Below are 21872 nucleotides of genomic sequence, written 5' to 3'. Positions count from 1 at the left end.
GATCTCTCTCAGTTTTTAGACGTCGCTAGAGCCCAAAGGAAAACCTAAATTTTGGAGATCTCAAATTTCAACCAAATTCAAGATGCCCTAACCCTAGAAAAACAAATTATTTAATGCATACAATTAAAAAGGAAATCTCTAAACAGTCCCTACATTCAAACTTCCCTCCCAAAACCCTCAAAAATCCTTCCAAAACAGCCCCCGAAAGCTTGTGGCGTGCGTTCCGCACGTACAGGAGGGCGGAGAGTTTCGCCTGTTTTGCATAAGCAGGTCCCATCGAACCAGCTGGACTGGTCCAATGGACCGGTCTAACAATACTCCCCTCCCAAAGATCCACCTTGTCTGCAAGGTGGAAAGACGACACCCTCCTCCATTCCTTCTTCATCGCAAACGGTAAGAACCTAAAGAGTTTGGTCCTTATACCTGTGCCCAGCGTATACCTCTCGTCACATCTGAAACAGATCCCCTTCGCCCTCTTCTCATGTAATTCTATTTATGTGAGCTTCTTGAAGTTTTCCCCAGGTCTTCCTCAGGTAATCTTCTCCTTTGAACTCTCCCTAAGAGTATCCGGTGTCGGCTACTTGGGTACCAGAAAGGTGGTGGTCCTCCTGTTCGGATCTCCTGAGCTACTGCCTCCCATCTCACTCTCCAGGTGCCTCCGATCATCCACCAATTGAGCTAGCTCCATGGCCTCTCCCAAGTCACGAGGCCTCATTACTCTAACCGCTGCCCGAATCTCTAGTTTCAATCCATTCATGAAATTTTCCTCTAGCACTGTCTCAGGAAGGCGGTCCAATCAACTAGCAAGGTATTCGAATTTCTCCCGGTACTCCATTACTGAACCTTCCTGCATCAAGGAGAAGAACTGCTCATAGAAGTCTCCTCCCCTGCTAGTTTGGAAAAGTTCTGTCAAACAATCCTTGAACTCCCTCCAACTCTGAATGGGTCCATGTCCCTCCATTGATACCATGACAATGCCTTCCCTTCTAAGAACAATCCTGTCATTGTCAATTTCTCCTCCTCTGTCAACCCGTTGACTACAAAGTATCGTTCAACCTTGTAGATCCACCCATGTGCATCATTGCCCTCAAAGATGGGCATATTCAGCTTTCTCACTTTCGGGTCACCCCCATTCCCCCTGAATCCTCCATAGCTTCCCATTCATCGAAGAGGAGGTGCCCCCCAATCTTCACGCTCTTTCGTTCGGCGCTCATAACCAAATCCTTCCTCAAAATCCCCTTTTCTTCTTTCAAAACTAGCACCCCGGCGATCGAAATCATCCCATCCTTACAAATTCCGCACCCCTTCTTGGGTAGCTAATGCTCATCTGCTCCCTAAAAAGTGGTTCTATAGGAGACATTCTGTTTTCTCTCTCCAGGATCTCCACTTTTGGATTTTCCCTTCCCCTAAATGTGTTAGGGTTCCCACCTCCATGGTCGCCGATAGTTTCCTTTGCTTTCGATGTCGGCGGTTTGGTTTTGGCTTCAAGCAATCTCTTCAACATGTATTCCACGACGGCGAACTTTTCCTCTACTCTTTATTGACAGATGTGATAGGATTTTGAAAATCAACAATCTTCTCCTCAAACTCTACTTTGAGTTGCCCAAGTTCCCCCACCAAAACTTCCACTTTCCTTACGGCATTAGTTACCCTTAGATCGACGTGCTCTGATACCAATTTGATAGGAAACACTTGTAGATCTCAAGTATTTCCTATCAATCTTCGGAAAACAACGAGATTTCTCCACAAAAAATCCACACAAAACCATGAAAACAGTAGATAATTTGTATTATTTGATGAAAAGGGAGCGAAAAATACCAAGATACAATTAATCCTCTATTCGATAGGAGGATCGATCTCTCCCAATCTCTAGACGCTAGAGCCTAAAGGAAAACATAAATCTAGGAGATCTCAAATTTCAGCCAAATTCAAGATGCCCTACCCCTAGAAAAACAAACTATTTAATGCATACAATTCAAAAGGAATTCTCTAAACAGTCCCTACATTAAAATTTCCCTCCCAAAACCATCAAAAATACAGCCCCCCTGAAAGCTTGCGTCATGCGTTCAACGTGTACAGGAGGGCGGAGAGTTCCGCCTGCTTTGTGTAAGCTAGTCCCGTCCGGACCGATCTAACAAAGAATCTTCCTATAAAATGAGAAAGATCAATAACAAAACACAAAGTCATATTACAGAATCTCATTTTCCAACACTTCGCAATAAGATATCCTATAATGCTAAAATAGTACAAACTACAAACTTACCAGAATCTAACATACAACTATATTCTTGACTGCCACCAATATTCCAAACAACGAATTTGTGAACTAATGGGTGATTAACCACAAATTGCAGCCCAAGATGTAATATAATCTATTTGTCAATAAAATCATGCCTTGAGACCAAAATGAACAAAAATATTTCCCGGTCAAGGTACTTTGAAGTTATTACAAAAAAACAGATCAGTACAATCAATATCCATAAAACAGAAAACTCTTGTTACTATAATCAAAGAGAACAACCAATTCTTAAAGTCACAGATTGTTTAACTATATAAATGATACATTAGTAACTCTACCCTAATAACAGTTTCTTTAAAACATTCAATAAGACATTTCAAGCATACCAATTCAAATACCCTTCTATTTAATCGTAGAGTGCCCTGGGTGACAATTATGAGATTTTGTAGCCCTTACTATTTACACTTTTTTTAAAGGTAGAAATGGGCAAGATTCGACCTTCAAAGACAATCCATCAAAGAAATCAGGTATGGAGGGTTTTTTGTTGCTTGAATCCTCCAAAAAGAATCCCAAAGGGCCACATATTATAGAGAAAACGGACAAAATCTTTCATGGACATTTATAAGCGGCCATTTTAATCCCAAGACTATTTTAAGTGCCAAATTTAGTTCATTAGTTCCTCAAATAAGATCCAAATCAATCTCACAGTTAAAATCATGATTTAATTTGACAAAAATTTCATACAAAGTTCACAAAAAAAGACAAAATGTGAACTTTGCATGAAATTTACATCAAACTACACAATAATTCTAATTGTTAAACTATTTTAGATCATCTTTGAGGATTCAATGGACTAAATTGAACATTTTAAATAGCTTAAGACTAAAATGGCCCCCCAAAAATTATTTTCACCACTTTCTCATAGATCACATAACAAATTAATCCATTTGCAAGACAATTTTTTTTGCCATACGATACAAATTACAATAACATAATTGAACAGTTCTATTAGAACCTATAAGATGTCATGTACAGGCAAAATCAACCCTAATCTTAGAGACACATTTGCAAATCCTAATTGAGTGTCATGGACAAAAATTTAGTCAAGTACAAGGAGAATGGTGGTAATGCCTTCTTGCAAATCTGGAAAGCAATGATAAGATATTCGCAATAAAAAATACTGCAATAAGGAGCACATTAAGCTAGATCATATGATATTCACAAGCAATAAACTTTTTTTTTTTTGCTGTGATTTAAAAAGACTATTGAACACAGATTAATATTCTACAGTTCAAGAGAGATTCCTGTAAAAACGCCAAGATTTGACAAGCTAAGATTATACACAATTAGAAAAACATAAAAGATGAAGAGCGTTCTTTTTTACATGGCTCACAAAGTGGCAAAATGCATTTGCATATAATAAGTATTCTGAAAAAAAAAAGTTCATAAATTCACACTAAAATACAATTGAAAACAGCCAAAACCATTAATAATATAAGATATTAGGAACAAGTAATCACTTGTATAGAAGTACACGATATGCTTGTAAATCCAAATAAGCTTATTTAAAAGAATAGAAAAATAACCTTAGTGTTTTCAAGCATGAGTGCTTCCTAGAACGATAAAGAGCTGTCATTAATTGCCGTAAGGGTAATGTTAAAGATGAGTGCTTGAATTTACTGATAAATGAAAGCAGCTTGCAAAAAAAATCTATATAATCAAATAGTCGAGTAATAGGCAAGAGAAGCAGCCTGCAACAACAAATATATATATATATAATTATTGTGTATTACTTCTATGCTAATTTCCAAGCTTTTTCATGTCCAAAAGAGTTGAATAAAAGCAGTGGACAACCAATAAAAAGAATAAATTTCAATACAATTCATCTCTTTGTCGAAAAGGATACCTGCATAATCTGAGGATGCCACTCATGAAGGCTACGAAATACGGAATCAATATCCCCATTCATAATGAACTGTGATTTTAAGTAAAAGTAAATGGTCAGTATATCTGATGATTCATTTTAGAAAAGCACTAATGAAGAGGATAAAGGAAGCGTATGTCCTCATAAATACCATAACCACTATGTACAAAAATAAGAAAATTAGAAAAAACCGCACGCAATAAATAAATGTAACTAGCAAAGGCACCAAGGGAAGAACAACTAAAGAAAACTGCATAAATAAGCAAGAGTTGAAAGTGCAGTATATAATTATACAGAAAAGCCTATAAGCACTAATGAAGAGGATAAAGGAAGCGTATGTCCTTATAAATACCATAACCACTATGTACACAAATAAGAAAATTAGCCAAAACTGCACGCAATAAACAAATGTAACTAGCAAAGGAAGCAAGGGAAGAACAACTAAAGAAAACTGCATAAATAAGCAAGAGTTGCAAGTGCAGTATATAATTATACAGAAAAGCCTATATATAATAGTCCCCACTTGCCTGCCGCAATATCTTTCTGTTGCTTAATTCATAAGCATCTCCCTGTTCATGGAAACCATTCTCCTGTGGTGTAGGAATGTGTGGAGACATGATTCCACTCTCAACGTCAAATGAATTTACAGTATCTTGGTAACCATAGTGCAGCAAATAAGAACGAACAATCCTGAAAAAAGAGAAGAATATAAATTCGTTAGCGATAGATAAATGGGTTCTAGTTGTTATCACTAACAACAATAAGATCAAGCCTTTATCCCACTACGTGGCATCGGCTACATAAATCTTTTTTTCTCTATTGTGTCCAGTTAAGAGTCAAATTCTCATTTAAATCCTAATAAAGAAAGGTCATTTCTAATATTTTCTAACCAAGTGTTTTTAGGTCTACCTCTACCTTTCCTAACATAAGCCAAACCTAATACATCTACTCTCCTAACCGAGTCATCAGAAGGCCGCCATTTTATGTGACCAAACCATCTAAGGCGACTATCTCTAATCTAATCTTCCAACGGAGCTACTCCAACCTTTTCATAAATATGCTCATTTCGTATCCTATCTTTTCACATATATGCTCATTTCGTATCCTATTTGTAAGAGTAAAGTCACTCATCCATCTGAGCATCCTCATCTCTGCAACACTTAACTTAATATTATGCTCCTCTTTTAATGGCCAACATTTTGTACCATAAAGCATTGTAGGTCTCACTACCATCTTATAGAATTTTCCCTTAAGTTTAAGGGTGTATTTTCTATCATGCAACAAGCTCGATGCATTCCTCCACTTCAATCATCCAACTTATATTCTACTAATAATATTCCCATCTATTTCACCATCACTCTAAACAATAAAACTGAGACATCTAAAATGTGTACTCTTATTAATGACTTGATCGCCCAAAATAACAATCCCCCCACTAGATCTATTACTACTAAAATTACACTCCAGATATTCAGTTTTAGATATACTCAAATGAAAACCTTTAGACTCTAAGATTGACCTCCATAATTCAAGTTTACTTTCAACTCCCTCTCTAGTCTTATCAACAATAAGAATATCATCAGCAAAAAGCATACATCAGGTACAGCCTCTTCCAATGTCTAGTGAGAACATCCATGACTAAAGTAAAAAGATATGGGCTTAAGGCTGATCCTTAATGTAATCCAACTAAAATAGAAAAATACTTCGTCAAACCACCTTTGTTTGAACACAAGTAACAACTCATGCATATATATCCTTAATGACTTGAATATAAGCACTATTAACCCCTTTCATTTCTAAAACTCTCAATAGCACTTCTTCATGTACTAGTTGTATTACCAACAAAGACAAATTGAATGTAAAAATAAATAAATAAAAGTAACTATGACATGCTTCACAATGATGAAAATTTTAATAAGATAAGTGATTTATACTAAAAAAATGATAAATTAAATTTACATTTCCTGGAGTGAGTGGCTAGAGCATACATCAATTCAGATTTCAGATTTTATTTAGAAGGTTTATGATTATTCAACTAAAAGTTTAGTAGCTTGCTAAATAATTCTCAAAACAAGTAACCGTGGCTTTTAGCATATCATGAGCACAAAAATCATCATATTTATTCAGTTGAAACTAGATTATCAGGCTCAATTTCATCTCTGCAAAAATCAAAACAGAAAATATTGTTGCAGGAGCTATCAGCTAGGGATCTACACTAACTGAAGAAAGCATGCCAAGTTTATACACACAAGCTATTGACATCAATAAATTGCACGGAATCTAATATGACCAAATTCAAGCTAAAAAATAGGAGAGCCATGGGAGAGAGATTCTCCGGACATACCAATGACTAACATTAGGTGATAATGTTAATTTGTCAATTAACTCTTCTTGTTTTAGTTTCTCCTTCAGTATAAATACCTGCCCAGGGATAAATTAGAAAAATTATAAGGACATAAACACCTCGGTCAGATGTAGAATAAAAGAAGGATAAAAAAATGCAGGTAATAAAACTAGAATCAGTTATATGCATATTCTGATTATTAAATTATTAAATTGAAACAAAATTCAATCCACGAACAGTAACATTAGACAAAGGATTCTGTATAGTATCATAGGTGTGGGCTTCGAAAATTCCATTTGTGTGATGACCCCGGCCTCTCCGCGCCATCTGTCTATTTTTCTTTTATTTGTTTGTGTGACGATGACGGTAGAGAGTTTTAACGAGATTAGGCTCTGGGGGAATTTTCAGAAGGCAAATTGGGTTTTAGATAAGACACTATCCAGAGATTTCGCCCTCATTTTGTGAGGACTTTTTTATCTGAATTCTGATTTAAGCCCCTATAGTTAATTACCCCTCCTAATAACATGAGAGAACTTTCGATTAAGGCTAGTCGTTAAGGATGTCACATAGATTATAAACCTATTGAATAATAGCAATAGTTTTAGGGTTTTGAATTTTGATCTTATGATTTGGATTTTAAAGTTTGAAATTTAGAGTTTATCACCATAAACTTTAAACTGTTTGTGGGGGGAATAAAGACGAGCCCGATCAAGATCCCATGGTTCCATCATCCCGGGCTGTCATGATCCCTGGTCTACTTAGTCCGAGAAGGTAGTCGACCCAACCTGACAGAAAGCACCTTGTCGGCAGCCATGGGTTGTTTAGTCCAAGAATACTTTGTAGACCTGGGTTGGTGTTTGTCTAAGGGGATATATCTGAATTCACCTTAGTTGACAGAGGGCTTTGTGCCTATTAGATATACCCTATGATTCATAGCTCAAGGGTTTGATGCCTTAGGGAACATACGGGCTTTGGTCGTGACCGAATTAGAATGGTGCCAGTTTGCGGCAAAACCATCCGATCAGATGACGCGTGCCACATCCCTGCTGGCAAAATAATGTTTGAGGATGAATCAAAGTGATACACCCAATACGCATTAGCTCTGTGAGCTGAGGTTAATTTCAAATTTATCACCCCCACTAACGGTTGCGGAAGTTGGATGATTTTTAGTTTTAAGTTTTCAGTTGATAGATTTTATTTCATAGATTTTTGTTGGATTTGAGATTTGACCCCTCCGGTTAAGATTTTCTGTCAACGCGGTCATTATCGGGGTGACATTAAGGTCACTTGTTTTTTAAGGATTTTGGTAGGTATTTTGTATTTCAAGTAATGTCAACTCCAGTTCTTTCAAGAAGGATGATGAAACTTGAATATTTGACCCGCGCAGCATTCTCAAATCGTTACATTTGGGACTTAGATGTGACGATGTGAGCACATGTGGGTTGTAGCATTTGATCCTGCGCAGCATTCTAAAACATTGGAATTTAAAACTTTATTGCACTTGTCGGAGCACATGCATGGTGAATTTTGTTTAAAAGATCATATTTAATGCAAAATGGGCATTTTAAAATATTTAAATATGAACCATTACGCAAGTGATTTCGTTTAGAAAATGGTCCGGGATTTCATTTAAGGGCCTACGAATGCCTTCTGTCCTCTTGTACAGATGTTGCGGATCTGGTGGCATATGTCGTATTTTGTATTTCGGTTGGAGGAAATAGTTTGAAGCTATAATCACCTTAGATCTTGATGAATTTGACTCTTTCTCCTCAAATGACATGTTTTATATTTTTAATTGAAGGTTTGAAATTTAAAGTCACATATATAACTATGAGGACCATTCACTTGTAAGGATGTTGTTAAACATGAGATATTATTTCATTCATTTTTCCTTATCAATTATAATTGCAGTCAAATATTGAAAGATTTACATCCTTATTAATCGGTTGAATCCTGATATACTTGTGTACAATAAAATAGATTAGACCAAGATATCCTTAAATTAGTAAGTGACCATCAATCTCTTGTCATTATAACATAGCTTTAGGCTTTCTAGATCATCAAATCATTTGATCCTTACCCCTCCTCACACATTCGTGATATGTCTTTATCTGATTGAATGATGAGCATTCTTTAAGGCTTCCATCCTAGCTCAGTATTCATAGTTTCATTAGGATTATGCTTTGTATTATTTCTTAGTCCAATATTTTAAACTCCTCAATCATTGCCACAACTCTCTAGGGCTATTACTTCAAATATCTTTGTTACTTAATCCCTTCAACGGTCTCACTCTCATCGTTATAGGCCTTAGATTAGGAAGCCTTAAAAGTAGCTTTGTTGAAGTTTTCTCTCATTTGGATTGAATATTGTGTTGTAGTATATCTTCAAGTGTTAATAAAAGGAAGTTTAGATTTATTTGATTTATCAATTTAAATATAAATCATGTAAATATGTCAAAACTTTATTTAAAATTAATTTGAGGGATCTTTTGTTCATTTAAAAATTTTGGCAGCCTTCCAGCATCCCCTTCCCGACGCCAGGAGGTAAGAAGTGGCTCGACTCGACCGGAATAAATTGACGGCGAGGAGATTAAGTCTTCAAAAGCATTGATTGGCGAAGATTGGTTGCAGATCGAATGGTTGTCGTTGATTTGATGCATATTGTAGTTGATTACCGATGCTCGATTGGAGATCCCTTGCCATTTTTTGTCATTTAATTTATTAATTAATTAATATTGCAATTATTTTTAAATTAAATGGGCATTTGAGCAGTTTCCAATCTTCCAAAAAAAAATTTTGGCTAAGTCCCGAATTTTTGAAAAAATTTTGGCAACCTCCCGGTGTCCCCTCCCTGATGCCGGGAGGTAAGAGAGTGCTCGACTTGGCCGGATCAAATTGACGGCGAGGAGATTTGGGAGAGCAAATCGATCCCATAAAAGAGACTTCAAATCTTCTAATGTATGTGATCTATTAATTTAAGCAATTTACTTTAATTTTAAAATATTTTTGGTCCCCTCGAAAATCCGGCAGCCTTCTGTCGCCCCCCTCCCCTCACGGGGAGGTTGGGGAGGGCACTTGCCCTTTGGCTCGACTCTGCCGGAGCGAATCAACTGCGAGGATATTGGAAGAGTAATGTCTGCGCTCCCTCGGTTGGATAATCTCGACGACCAAGGGCTTCAGGAGACCGAATCAACCCCAGGACTTCCTTCAAATTACTCCCACCTACTTGCAACTTATTTCTTTCCATCTCTCTCTCTCTCTCTCTCTCTCTCTCTCTCTCTCTCTCTCTCTCGGCGTGCAAGTCGTCGGCGGAGGAAGGTAGGCCGGAGGCAGGTCGGTGGCGAGTCAGGCGATTGCCAGCATCCTTGGTCGACGAAGGGTCGGTCGGAGTTGGTGAGACTTGACCGAAGCAAACAAGTAGATCAAGTGGACCTAGGGCACGGCGGCTTTGGTGTAGACGAAGTCGGAGGGTTCAACGGAGAGTCAGTGTTTGGCGGTCGGAGATGGAGGATGACGACTTGCTGGAGTTCAAATGGGGGAAGAGAGGCGTCGGAGGGAGGAGCGGCGAGTCCGGATAGCTAGGGCAGAACGACGAACCAAAGCACAAGTATGGGATCTTTGTCTTCTCTCTGTCTATTCCTTTCCTTCGATTCTAAGTGCGTATTTTTTTGAGAGCGTGAGATACGAATGAGAGGAGTCCTTTTTGTGTCGTGAGAGAGCCGTTATCAGTCCGAGGGCTTTACTCATGATGGAATTTTATGATAACAATATTTCCTTAATTCAGTCTATGGCTTAATAAGAACTGCAAGATAACTTCTTCAGTCCTGAGCTTTGTGCTTTATCGAACATACTGAACAAGAGAAGCTCCATAGATCTTTAGCTTTGTGCTTAAAAGATTTATTGAAAGATAATGCCTCTAAATTTGATAGGAGTTTTCATTGTGGCTTGGTGCCTTTCACTTGATTGAGACTTTTCTTCTGAATTTTGCCTCAATCAATTTGTTAGTTGAAGAAACCTTCAGAATCTGAACTGTTTTGATTTGTTAAATTTGACAAATATCATACTTATTAGTATTTGTCATCGGGCTAACAAAATAGGTGCTTTCCTACTACGGCCTCTTATCATGGCTTGTTGAGTAGGTAAAGCTGTCAGTGACTCGGCAGCATATAGGCTTGTTGAGACTGATATTATACTGTTTGAGCACTGGACTTATATTATAACAGTTCATACTTGTCAAATTTGATTTATTGAAGTTGTGAGATCAAAATTTCTTCTCAATCTGAACTCCGAAATCTTGGCAAAATTCAAAGATGAAACTTTAATTTTTTGTGATGATCGTGTATTTACTTTCTTGAAGGCACCAACTTCTGTCATGTATATATGCAATGATAGCTTCAAGAATGATTTTAAATATTTATTTGGGGTTCGATGATAACCCAAATAAATATTTAAAATGCCCCTTGTCTTAAAGGGAATTTTCAATTATCATCAGATTTTTTATATTTTTAAACTTAAAAATGCCCCATGTTTTGTGGGAGAATTTCTAAAACATCTTAGAAATATTCTTTCCCTTTGCAAGAGAATGATCTTCAGCTTGCTTTTCTAGGAACAATACTTCTTCAAATATCTCCCATTAATCGAGGGCATAGGCTGTCGACCTTCTAGATCGATGAGTTGATATGCTCCTCCTTGGTACACCTTCTCGATAATAAAAGGGCATTCCCAATTTGGTTTAAATTTACCACCAATTCTTCGGTGTGGGATAATTGGTCTTCTTAGCACCATGACCAATTCTCCTTCTTGAAATGCTTGATGGAGTACCATACGGTCGAAAAATTTCACCATTCTTGCTCGATAAATTTCAAAATTTTGTTAAGCTTGGAGTCGGATTTTATCCAGTGCATCAAGCTCTTCCATTCGTAGGCGAGCATTTTGTTCTTCTGTGAGGTCATACTGAACAGCTACCCGAAGTGATGGTAGTTCAACTTCAACTGGTAACACAGCTTCAACTCCAAACACCAATGCATAAGAAGTTGCTTTCGTTGGTGTTTTGTATGTAGTACGATATGCCCATAATATTTCTGTCATCTTAGTATGTCATTCTCTTTTATTCTTAGTAAGAAATTTCTTGAGCAGCTTTACGAATGTTTTGTTGAAGGCTTCTGCTAATCCATTTGCCCTTGGATTATAGATTAATGAATATCACCAATCAATTTTATGTCCCTCAATGAATTTGTATATCTTAGTATTTTTGAAAGTTGGACCGTTGAATGGAACTGCTTCAACCCATTTAACAAAATAGTCTGTTGTTGCTAATATAAAGCGATTTCCAGCAGATGATGGTGGATCAATAGGCCCTATTACATCTATCCCTCAACATTTAAATGGTCAGGATGCTATAGTGGGATGTAAAGGATTTGGAGGTTGATGTATAATATTGCCATGAATTTGACATTCATGACATATATCTGCATATTTGGTACAGTCCTTTACCATTGATGGTCAATGAAAACCTATCCTTTTAACTTTAATGACCATTTTAGAACCCGATTGATGTGCACCACATAGTCCTTCATGAACTTTAGAAATAACTTTATCAGCTTCATCTTTTTCTAAACATCGTAGCCACATTTGCTCAAATGACCTTCGATATAGCATATTGTTGACAAACGCATATTGCGATGCTCTCTTCTTAATCTGTGTAGCTAATTATTTATCTGCGAGAAGTTTATTTTCTTTGAAGTAGTCGATGAAAGGCTGCCTCCAGTCATTTTACTCTTAAACTTCTAGGCATTCAAGCCAAAACTCGAAGGCTCTAACAAATTTTCTTCATGTAAATATCTGATATTTATCTTGTTGATTTTCAGGAATAATTTGTTGGGGAGATTAAGGAACAACCAAAGTTGCATCCTACTGGCTTGGATTTGTTGACCCCTCTACCTGCGGGAACATAGAATTGCTGACTCTAGTACTCGACGAGTGTTAACACAGATTAACACCGGCTCGTCATTCATGCTCGTCATTTCTTTAGCAAGTTTTGCTAAAGAATCTGCTTTACTATTATGAGCTCAAGATATTTGAATTAATGTAATATTTGTAATTTACTTTATGAGCTCGAGGACTCTCCTATAACAGTAAATCAACCCAATTCTGCCAATTTTATAAATACCCAGTACTTGATTTATAAAGAGTTGAGAATCACCAAAAACTTTGATGTTTTGAATTTTCATCGAAATAGCAATCTCAAGACCCATTATTAAATCTTCATATTCTGCTTCATTGTTAGTTCTGAGTTCAGTTAAACCAAATAAAAATCTCATTATCCCTCCATTCGGTGCTATGAAAATAAGATCGATACCAATGTTTAAAATTGCGTATTCGGGTATTGAGGCGTTTTTCATTCGCAAGGCGAGGCGTAAGCCTCAAGGCGTTTTGAGGCTTAAGCCTCAAAATCAAAAGATTGCATAAACATAAAATGATAAATTTTTTATATACTAATGAGTGAATAATATAAAACATAAAAAAGCATAAGATATGAAGTGAAATCAAAATATCTCAATAATAAGACAACATGAAATGTAGTTTAACTCAAAATTCTATCTTTCCCAAATCCCAATAATCTTTTCATTAACATATAATTCCAATTTCCAAAAATAAATAGCAATGACATATCACATAAGAACTCATAAGTCATCAGCACTGTCATCACTAAGGGGTACTTCATTTGAATCATCATTATGATGAACGGCTCTCTCCCCTTCCTCCTCTCCTATGGAGTCCAATGTCGGGCATTTACTTCAAGATTTATGTAAGTTTTAATATATATAGCGTGAGGCGTAAGCCTCATGCCAGTGAGGCGAGGCGGGACTCAACCAAGTTGAGGCGCAAGCCTCATAAAAAAGACTTGAGGCGTAAGCATCGAGGCGTTTTTTACTGGAATTGCGCAAAGGCGGGCCTCAAGGCGAGCCTCATATTGCGCAATTTTAAACCATGATCGATACCGGCTCGAGCTTTGGGGAGGTTTGGAGGTTGGGCAAGTTTAATTGACGATTGCACCGTCAAAATACATTTCTCATATTTGTGATTTTTCTTCTTCCAAAATAACTAGAATTTGTTCATCGGGCAAATCATCATTGAGCGGCGAATCTACATGAACGAGATGTGCGGCAAAAAAATCTACTAAAACTTGCCCTTTCAATACTTTTTGGGGGACATACATGATATCAAACTGCATAAGTATCACTGTCCGCCTGGCTAGGCGACCTGTCAACACTGGTTTTGTCATTAAGAATTTCAGCGGATCGATCTTTGATATCAGTGTTATTTTATGAGACAGCATGTAGTGACAGAGCTTTTGAACAACGAAAATCAACGCCAAACAATGCTTCTCAATTGAAAAGTAGCGTATTTCTGCTCCGATCAATCTTCGATTGATGTAGTTGAGTGCATTTTCTTTGCCTTTTTCATTGTGCTGAGCTAGCAGTGCTCCAAGAGACTCTTCCAGCGCTGCGGTATATAGGATAAGAAACTTCCCTGGAATTGGTGCTGCAAGTATGGGCGGACTTAACAGATATCTCTTGAGACTATCAAAAACTTCTTGGCATTCATCATCCCATTTAAAATGAACATCATTCTTCATTAGCTTTGCAAATGGTTGACATCTGCCTGATAGATTTGAGATAAACCGTCGTATAAATGCAAGTTGTCCTTGTAAAGAACGAAGTTGACGGAGACTTTTTGGAGGTGGCATTTCTATGATTGTCTTGACTTTTGTTGGGATCAACCTCAATCCCTCTATGTCATACAACGTACCCAAGAAACTTTCCTGAGGAAACTCCGAATGCACATTTAAGTGGGTTCATTTTGAGATTGAATTTTCTTATCCTTTCAAATACAATTCTCAAATCTTCGATGTGATCTTTTCGATCTTTACTTTTTACAACAAGATCGTCCACATAACATTCAACTTTCTGGTGGATAAGCTCATCAAATATATGTGTCATGGCTCTTTGGTATGTAGCTCCCGCATTCTTCAAGCCAAATGGCGTGACTATGTAGCAAAATATGTCGATTGGAGTTTTGAAAGATGTATGCTTTTCATCCTTATGTGCCATTTTGATTTGGTTATATCCCAACGATCCATCCATAAATGAAAATATATCATAGTTGGACGTATTATCAACCAACAATTCTGATATTTGAAGTGAAAAGTCATCTTTTGGACATGCTTTATTAAGATCTCGAAAATCGATGCATATGCGAATTTGTCCATTCTTCTTTTTTTACTGGGACAATGTTGGCTATCCAATCAGCATATTTTTTCTTCTCGAATGAAACCTGCTTCGATAAGCTTCTTGGTTTCTGCAATCACTTGTTCTTCGATCTCCAACCTCATTCGCCTTGGAGCTTGCTTAACAGGTATTGCACCTGATTTAATTGCTAATTTGTGAACAGCTGTATTAGGGGATAAGCCTAACATTTCATTATATGTCCAAGCAAAGCAATCCCTGAATTCACTGAGTAATGCTTTTATCTTTTCAAATTTATTTTTTGAAAGAAGAGCACTAATGAAGGTCAGGCGAGGGTTCTCATCAGTTCTCAAGTTTATTTCCCTCAGCTCATCCAAGGTAGCGGCATGTCCACCATCTTCAAGTTCTTCTGGTGTAAGTTTAACTTCCACATCTTTCTCTTCATTTATATCAATGTTTTTAATAACCAGATATTTATCTTTTATCGCATAACATACATTTTGCTCAGTATGTTCTGGTGCCACAAATCCCAAGCCTTCTGTATCATGATTACCCATTTTTGATAATTAGTGACATTACATTCTTTGAAAGAAACGTGCTCGTCGCCAAGTAACCATACTATGACTCTAGCTTTTCGTATCATTTGTTGAATTCTTTTGGGATAATATCTAGGCATTTCTGTAAGAATTATCTCTGCATCTTCATCAAAATTCTCAAGCTCATTGATATTATCTTCTTGATACTTTTCAAATTTATAGAATAAGCTTCCCGGTCCACTACTTCCACGTAGGGGATGCACATAAAATATTTTAAGCTCTTCAATATTATGAACATCACGAGATACAATTTCTCTAAAATATTGTGAAGGGATCAGTGTAACTACAAAAATATTCTCTCTTGGCTTTTCTTTAATCAAAAGCTTGTGGGTTTCAGAGATATCATCATCTTACTCCATATCACTTCCCAAATGGAGTATAACTTTATTTGATCTAGACAATGTATTAGCCCTTTTAGGAAGATTTGATGTCACGCTCTTTCTCTATGTAAGCTTTTCTTCAATTTCTTTGGATTATTTTGTACTTCTTGAGGTAGATGCTTTAACTTCTGAAGATTTTATCGACTTTACTTTATTTAGAATGAAGTATTTTGCATTATTATAATTTTTTACTTCGTGGACTGCGAAGGGTTGTATATCTCCAAAGATCCAAAACTCTTCTCCATCTTTTAGATATTTCATACATTGATGCATACTTGATGGAATAAGACCATTCTTATGGAGCCAATGTCTACCCAAGAGCGCCTTGAATGAAGTGTCTGCATCAATGATATGAAATTTGGCCTCTGTGTACAGTTCTCTAAATTTCAGGGGAAGAACAAATGACCATACAGTTCTTTGTCCTTTCTCGTTAAAGTCGTGCACCATAAGTTTATATAACCCTAAATGTTGAATATCTAGGGATAATGATTTTAGTGTGCGCAAGCTCATGAGGTTTAATGAAGACCCAGGGTCAATCAGAATTCGCTTTATTATAATGCCATCACTTTCAGATGACGATTATGTTTTGTAGTCCCTAACATGAGATCTTCTTTTGAGAATGTAACAACAGGGTTATTTCTGGCATAAAGAATTTTGCTTAAACACCTTTCTACAAAAAATGCTTCATATCTCTCTAAATTTTTGAGAGCCTACATCAAGGTATCTCAAAGATCTTTTGACATCAGAAGAGCTTCATAGATGCTGAGTTGTGCTGAAATTTTTCTTAAATGGGAAATGATATTATATTCTATCCTTTTATTTGCATCATATTTCTTCTTATGATATTTAGGGATGATTTCTTCGTTGATGACTATATCTTTTCCTTTATCTTTGCTGGATAATCTTTTTTTTAGTGATGGTGGCAGTACTTTACCACTTTTTAGCTGTACTCAATGTTTAAAATTGTGTATTTGGGTATTGAGGCGTTTTTCATTCGTGAGGCAAGGTGTAAGCCTCAAGATGTTTTGAGGCGTAAACCTCAAAATCAAAAGATTGCGTAAACATAAAATGATAAATTTTTTATATACTAATGAGTGAATAATATAAAACATAAAAAAGCATAAGATATGAAGTTAAATCAAAATATCCCAATAATAAGACAACATGAAATATAGTTCAACTCAAAATTCTATCTTTCCCAAATCTCAGTATTCTTTTCATTAACATATAATTCCAATTTCTAAAAACAAATAGCAATGACATATCACATAAGAACTCATAAGTCATCAACACCGTCATCACTAAGGGGTTCTTCATTTGAATCATCATTATGATGAACTGCTCTCTCCCCTTCCTCCTCTCCTATAGAGTCCAATGTCGGGCATTTACTTCAAGATTTATGTACGTTTTAATATATATAGCGTGAGGCGTAAGCCTCATGCCAGTGAGGCGAGGCGGGCCTCAATGCGGGCCTCAACCAAGTTGAGGCGCAAGCCTCATTAAAAAAACTCGAGGCGTAAGCATCGAGGCGTTTTTTACTGGAATTGCACAAAGGCGGGCCTCAAGGCGAGCCTCATATTACGCAATTTTAAACCATGACTGTACTTGAGCCACCTCATTCGATTCAGCATCATTTGATGAAGTTTTTATTGAATGTTCAAAGTCTTCATTTAGCTTCACATGCTCCATTCGCGAAGTTATTTGTTGATCTGACTCATCATCACTTGGAAAACACAACTCTTCTTCTGAGTTATAATCTGTTTGTAGTACCATCAGGCATGATTCAAATGTCGTTTTATCATTTATTTGTAGGAGACATTGCTATCTGACCCCTATCATGATCTTTTATAGAATCTCTTTGGCCTACATTCGATGCCACTGAGATAACTCAATATGTTTCTACATGGAGTGAATCTTCATCTTCTTGTTAATCATCTTCCACCTCTGATTGGTCTATTTGAAGCTCAGACATAAAATCTGCAAGTGTTATAGGTCGCCTTAAAGGTTGATGATAATCCTCCAAATTGTTGATGATCTTTTGAAGCATAAACCTCTTCTTTTTCTGCTTAATGTGCTTATTTGAGTTATTGGACTTCTTGGATGATGCCTTATAGAACCGCTTCGTATTAGGACACCTCCGAGTTAATGACCTGGAAGTGGATGCACCTGAACTTGGATTTTCTCTCAATTCAAGTACTGCTTCCGTAGAGGATTTTCATTTTATACTGGGAACTCCTTCCAGTTGTTTGATCATCTTTATTGTCTTCTTGGATATTGCAGTTTGTCATTCATCTTTTTTTGACATCATTTTCCCTTTCATTTTATCTTCTTCTTCCTTAATCAGGGGTATAAGAGAAAACAAGATCATCTTTACGGATTCCTTTTTTGGGTGAACTAAAACCCTATTTGATATTATGAATTCACCATTTCTATACTTTCTTTCAAGCCAGTCTTTGAATACATAATAATCTTCAATAGGGTGGCTGATAACTCGATGATACATGCAATAACTTGGATCATCTTTCTAATCAGCTTCTTCGAGTCTTTTACACTTCGGTAATTCAAGACCAGCATTAAGCGCTTGCTTAAATAGTTTGCCACACTTTCCCTTTTAAAAGATATTCTTTATTCATTTTTTATTTAAGGGATATGATTCGATCATCGGTTCTTGGCTTCGAACGTTCTCCTCCATTACGAAAAGTTTGAAACTTATCGTTTCCTCCCAATACTAGTTTTGGTTGGGGTTTGGTGTATTGCTTCCCATTATCATCTTTAGAAGTAGATTTTTTTCTTTGTCAATCCTTAAAGATGATGCGGAATAGATTTCATCTCTTCTATTATCCACATTTTTATTCTTTCGAGGTCTATCTGAATGATATTCAGACTTAGACATGTTCAACTTTTCAAACTTAACTACTCTATCTAGTAGCTCTTGATAAGTACTGATTGAGGCCATGCATAAAAATGATAACATCTTATCATCGATGTTTTTCATTAGCAGTTAAACGGCGTGCTCCTCTTCCCATTGTTGTTCGTACTTCATACTCATGTTGCGCCAGCGAGTAATGTACTTTGTCACTGACTCACCCTTTTTTCATTTCTCTAAGGCAAGGTCAGCGATAGTAGTCTTCTCGATAGAACTGGCAAATATTTTCACGAACATATTTTCTAGTTCTGCAAATGTCTTGACAGAATCATTAGGAAGCTCGGTGTACCATTCAAAAGCAGTTGCAGTCAAACTACTAATGAATTGGAGGAAGAGTAGAGCATCCACACCCCCAGTATTTCCACAGGTTGCTTTAAATTGGGCCAAGTGTTGTTTAGGATTATCGATGCCATTAAAAGTGTTGAACTTAGTCACTGAAAAACCCTTAAGATAGGGCACCTGATCGTACTCGGCCGGATACGGGCGATCCTTGCTCAAAAACTTCTCAACATGCTCTGAGGCAATGACAGCTTTAATCTCTTCGTTGATAATTGATTCTAGTTGAGGAGTCATCACTGGCTCAGATGTACTTGTAACATTTTGATGAGTTTGCAGATGAACAAGTCGATTAGCCTCATTTTCTTCATATTTTGTTCGTATTCCAAACACCGGGGTATTGGATCAGTTGGCAGATTAATAGGAATATTACTTGATACCTGCTGATTAGCTAGCTTATTTGTTATCTGATGATTAATTGGTTGAGCAAGGACAGGAGTAGTAATGATATTTTTTTGCATTAACTGCATCATCGCAATCATTTGTGCCATCATTTTTGTCATCTTGCTATTTAGCTCTGATATTTTCTTATCATTCTCCTTCATTTGAAGTTTCAAATGCCTTTGTGATTGTGCTAGTGTCTCAGCAAGCACTTCTTATTGATCATCATTCAGTTCATCACCTGAGGGAACTTCCTCTTCTTCTAATTGCTCATAATGAGCTTGATCTTCTTGAGAAGCTATTGTTTTAGAAGAAGTGGACACTGCTTCATTGCGTCGTCGGTAGTCACGTGTTTGATGTGGTTCATCATTATGTCCCACCATGTAAACTACCTCAACTTCTATGGTGTCTTCATCATCATCTTTTTCTTGTACATGAATCTCAAAGCGACGCTTCCAATGAATCTCTGGCTCTGTGTGCGATATGGGTCTTCGAATGGAGGAGTACGGTCAAAGTCGACCTTCTTCTGAGAGGATAAAGTTGGCTGACAATAGGATTCCTTGGAAGACTCACCAGGGTGTCGACTATTATATACATTATTAATATGAACATTTTTCTTAGGTACCCACTGTTGAAGATTCTTGTTAAAGGCGGATCTCTAGGAGGCTTCACCAGATGTAACACCTATACTGATTTTCTTATCAAATAATCTTCTTTCAGGAGGTCTCGGCCTCCAAATTTCTTTACCCTTCCACTGTGATCTTTTGATAGCGAATTCCTGGATACGAGGTCCAGGTTTCACGCTCCAATATTCACCACGTGGAGCTGATCTTGATTTCTCTTGAGTTACAATGGCAGATGGTAACTCTCTTGGTGAGATTCTTGTAGTCTTATTTGTAAATGGCCCATGATACCTCTTCATCATCAAGTCATTCTCCTTTGCAACTTTCAGAACTCTGTGTACCCTCGCAGATAGAGTTTCATACCGCTTCTTCTTAGGAACAGGAGTTTGTTGTTGTTCCCAAAAAGACTGCTTCAACTCACCAGTAGGACTATTTCTTTTAACCCACTTTAGATTTGCATATCTATTATGGGTTGGAGTGTTAACCTCTAGTTCCAAGGCTGGGAGTGTTGACGGATGCACTGGTAGGGGTTGTTGAGCACGTAGCTTTGCATTCAACTTTCTCCTTTGCCTTCTAGTGAGCCTTCCTCTAGATGAGGAGGCTTCAGCATCGTCCTTCCCGGGTGTAGATAACCCGGTTGGCAGGGTCTTCTGCTTGACATCTGTCCTTTTCACAGTTAAAAATTCAGGATAAGAGAGTATCTCAAAGACTGAAGTCTTGTTTTGTTGAACTGCTATAGCAGTAGCAGTGCTAACAGCTCGTGGCTGTGACACGGAATAAACACATCGTGCATAAGTATCAGCAGAATCGGGCCTCGCAGGATGGCCTTGAATACACATGTCGTGAATAGGTACGGCAGTAGCCGTTGCAGTAGCTGCATAAAACTCTAAGCTACCAAATCGGATGGTAGCTTCAAAGTTTCCAGTATTGATGACGGCGTTAGCTAGCTGAATGCTAGTGCCTCGTCCCAGTTGGACGATGAAGGAAGTATTCTGTAGTTTCATTCTGCACAAATGAAAGGAAAGGGTTAGTATTCATAAGTTGATACATCACCCCACACTTTCAAAGTGTAGAGACTAGACAGAATAAAAATATGCGCAGAAAATTATATTCGATTGCATATTTTAAACCCTAAATTTATGAACTTGTTAGAATTTTAATAATTTTATCACTATTATGTTTATATATAACTAGCCGAAGATGGAAAGAGAAACTAATCCCCAGCGGAGTCGCCAGAAATCTGTGGACTTCGAAAATTCCATTTGTGTGATGATCTCGGCCTCTCCGCGCCATCCGTCAATTTTTCTTTTATTTGTTTGTGTGACAATGATGGTAGAGAGTTTTAAAGAGATTAGGTTCTGGGGGAATTTTCGGAAGGCAGATTGGGTTTTAAATAAGACACTACCCAAAGATTTCGCCCTCATTTTATGAGGACTTTTTTATCTAAGTTCTGGATTCCTATAGGTCAAGCCACTATAGTTAATTACCCCTTCTGATAACAGGAGAGAACTTTCGATTAAGGCTAGTCGTTAAGGATGTCACATAGGTTATAAACATAGCTATTGTATAATAGCAATAGTTTTAGGATTTTGAATTTTGATCTTATGATTTGGATTTTGAAGTTTGAAATTTAAAGTTTATCACCATAAACTTTAAACTGGTGGTGAGGGGAATGAAGACCAGCCCGATCAAGATCCCATGGTTCCATCATCCCGGGCTGTCATGATTCCTAATCTTACTTAGTCAGAGGAGGTAATCGACCCAACCTAACAGCAGTCACCTTGTCGGCAGTCATGGGTTGTTTCATCCAAGAATACCTTGTAGACCTGGGTTGGTGTTTGTCTAAGGAGATATATCTGAATCCACCTTATAGCT

General features: G+C 37.2%; 1 protein-coding gene across 1 annotated transcript in view; it reads right to left on the bottom strand.

Annotated features, from left to right (window-relative positions):
• LOC110091847 (ran-binding protein M homolog) overlaps positions 1–21872 on the bottom strand; it is an 85400-nt gene that overhangs the window by 35891 nt on the left and 27637 nt on the right. Inside the window, exons 5-7 of the mRNA XM_020816098.2 lie at positions 6508–6584; positions 4691–4853; positions 4146–4214 (exon numbers count right to left, since the gene is read on the bottom strand). Of these exons, the coding sequence (XP_020671757.1) occupies positions 4146–4214; positions 4691–4853; positions 6508–6584 (309 nt within the window). The remainder of the gene's footprint in view (positions 1–4145; positions 4215–4690; positions 4854–6507; positions 6585–21872) is intronic.

Source organism: Dendrobium catenatum, unplaced genomic scaffold, assembly GCF_001605985.2.
Source record: "Dendrobium catenatum unplaced genomic scaffold, ASM160598v2 fragScaff_scaffold_611, whole genome shotgun sequence".
Lineage (NCBI taxonomy): Eukaryota > Viridiplantae > Streptophyta > Magnoliopsida > Asparagales > Orchidaceae > Dendrobium > Dendrobium catenatum.
The sequence above is the reverse complement of the archived record's forward strand: the minus strand, read 5'-3'. Positions and strand labels throughout refer to the sequence as shown.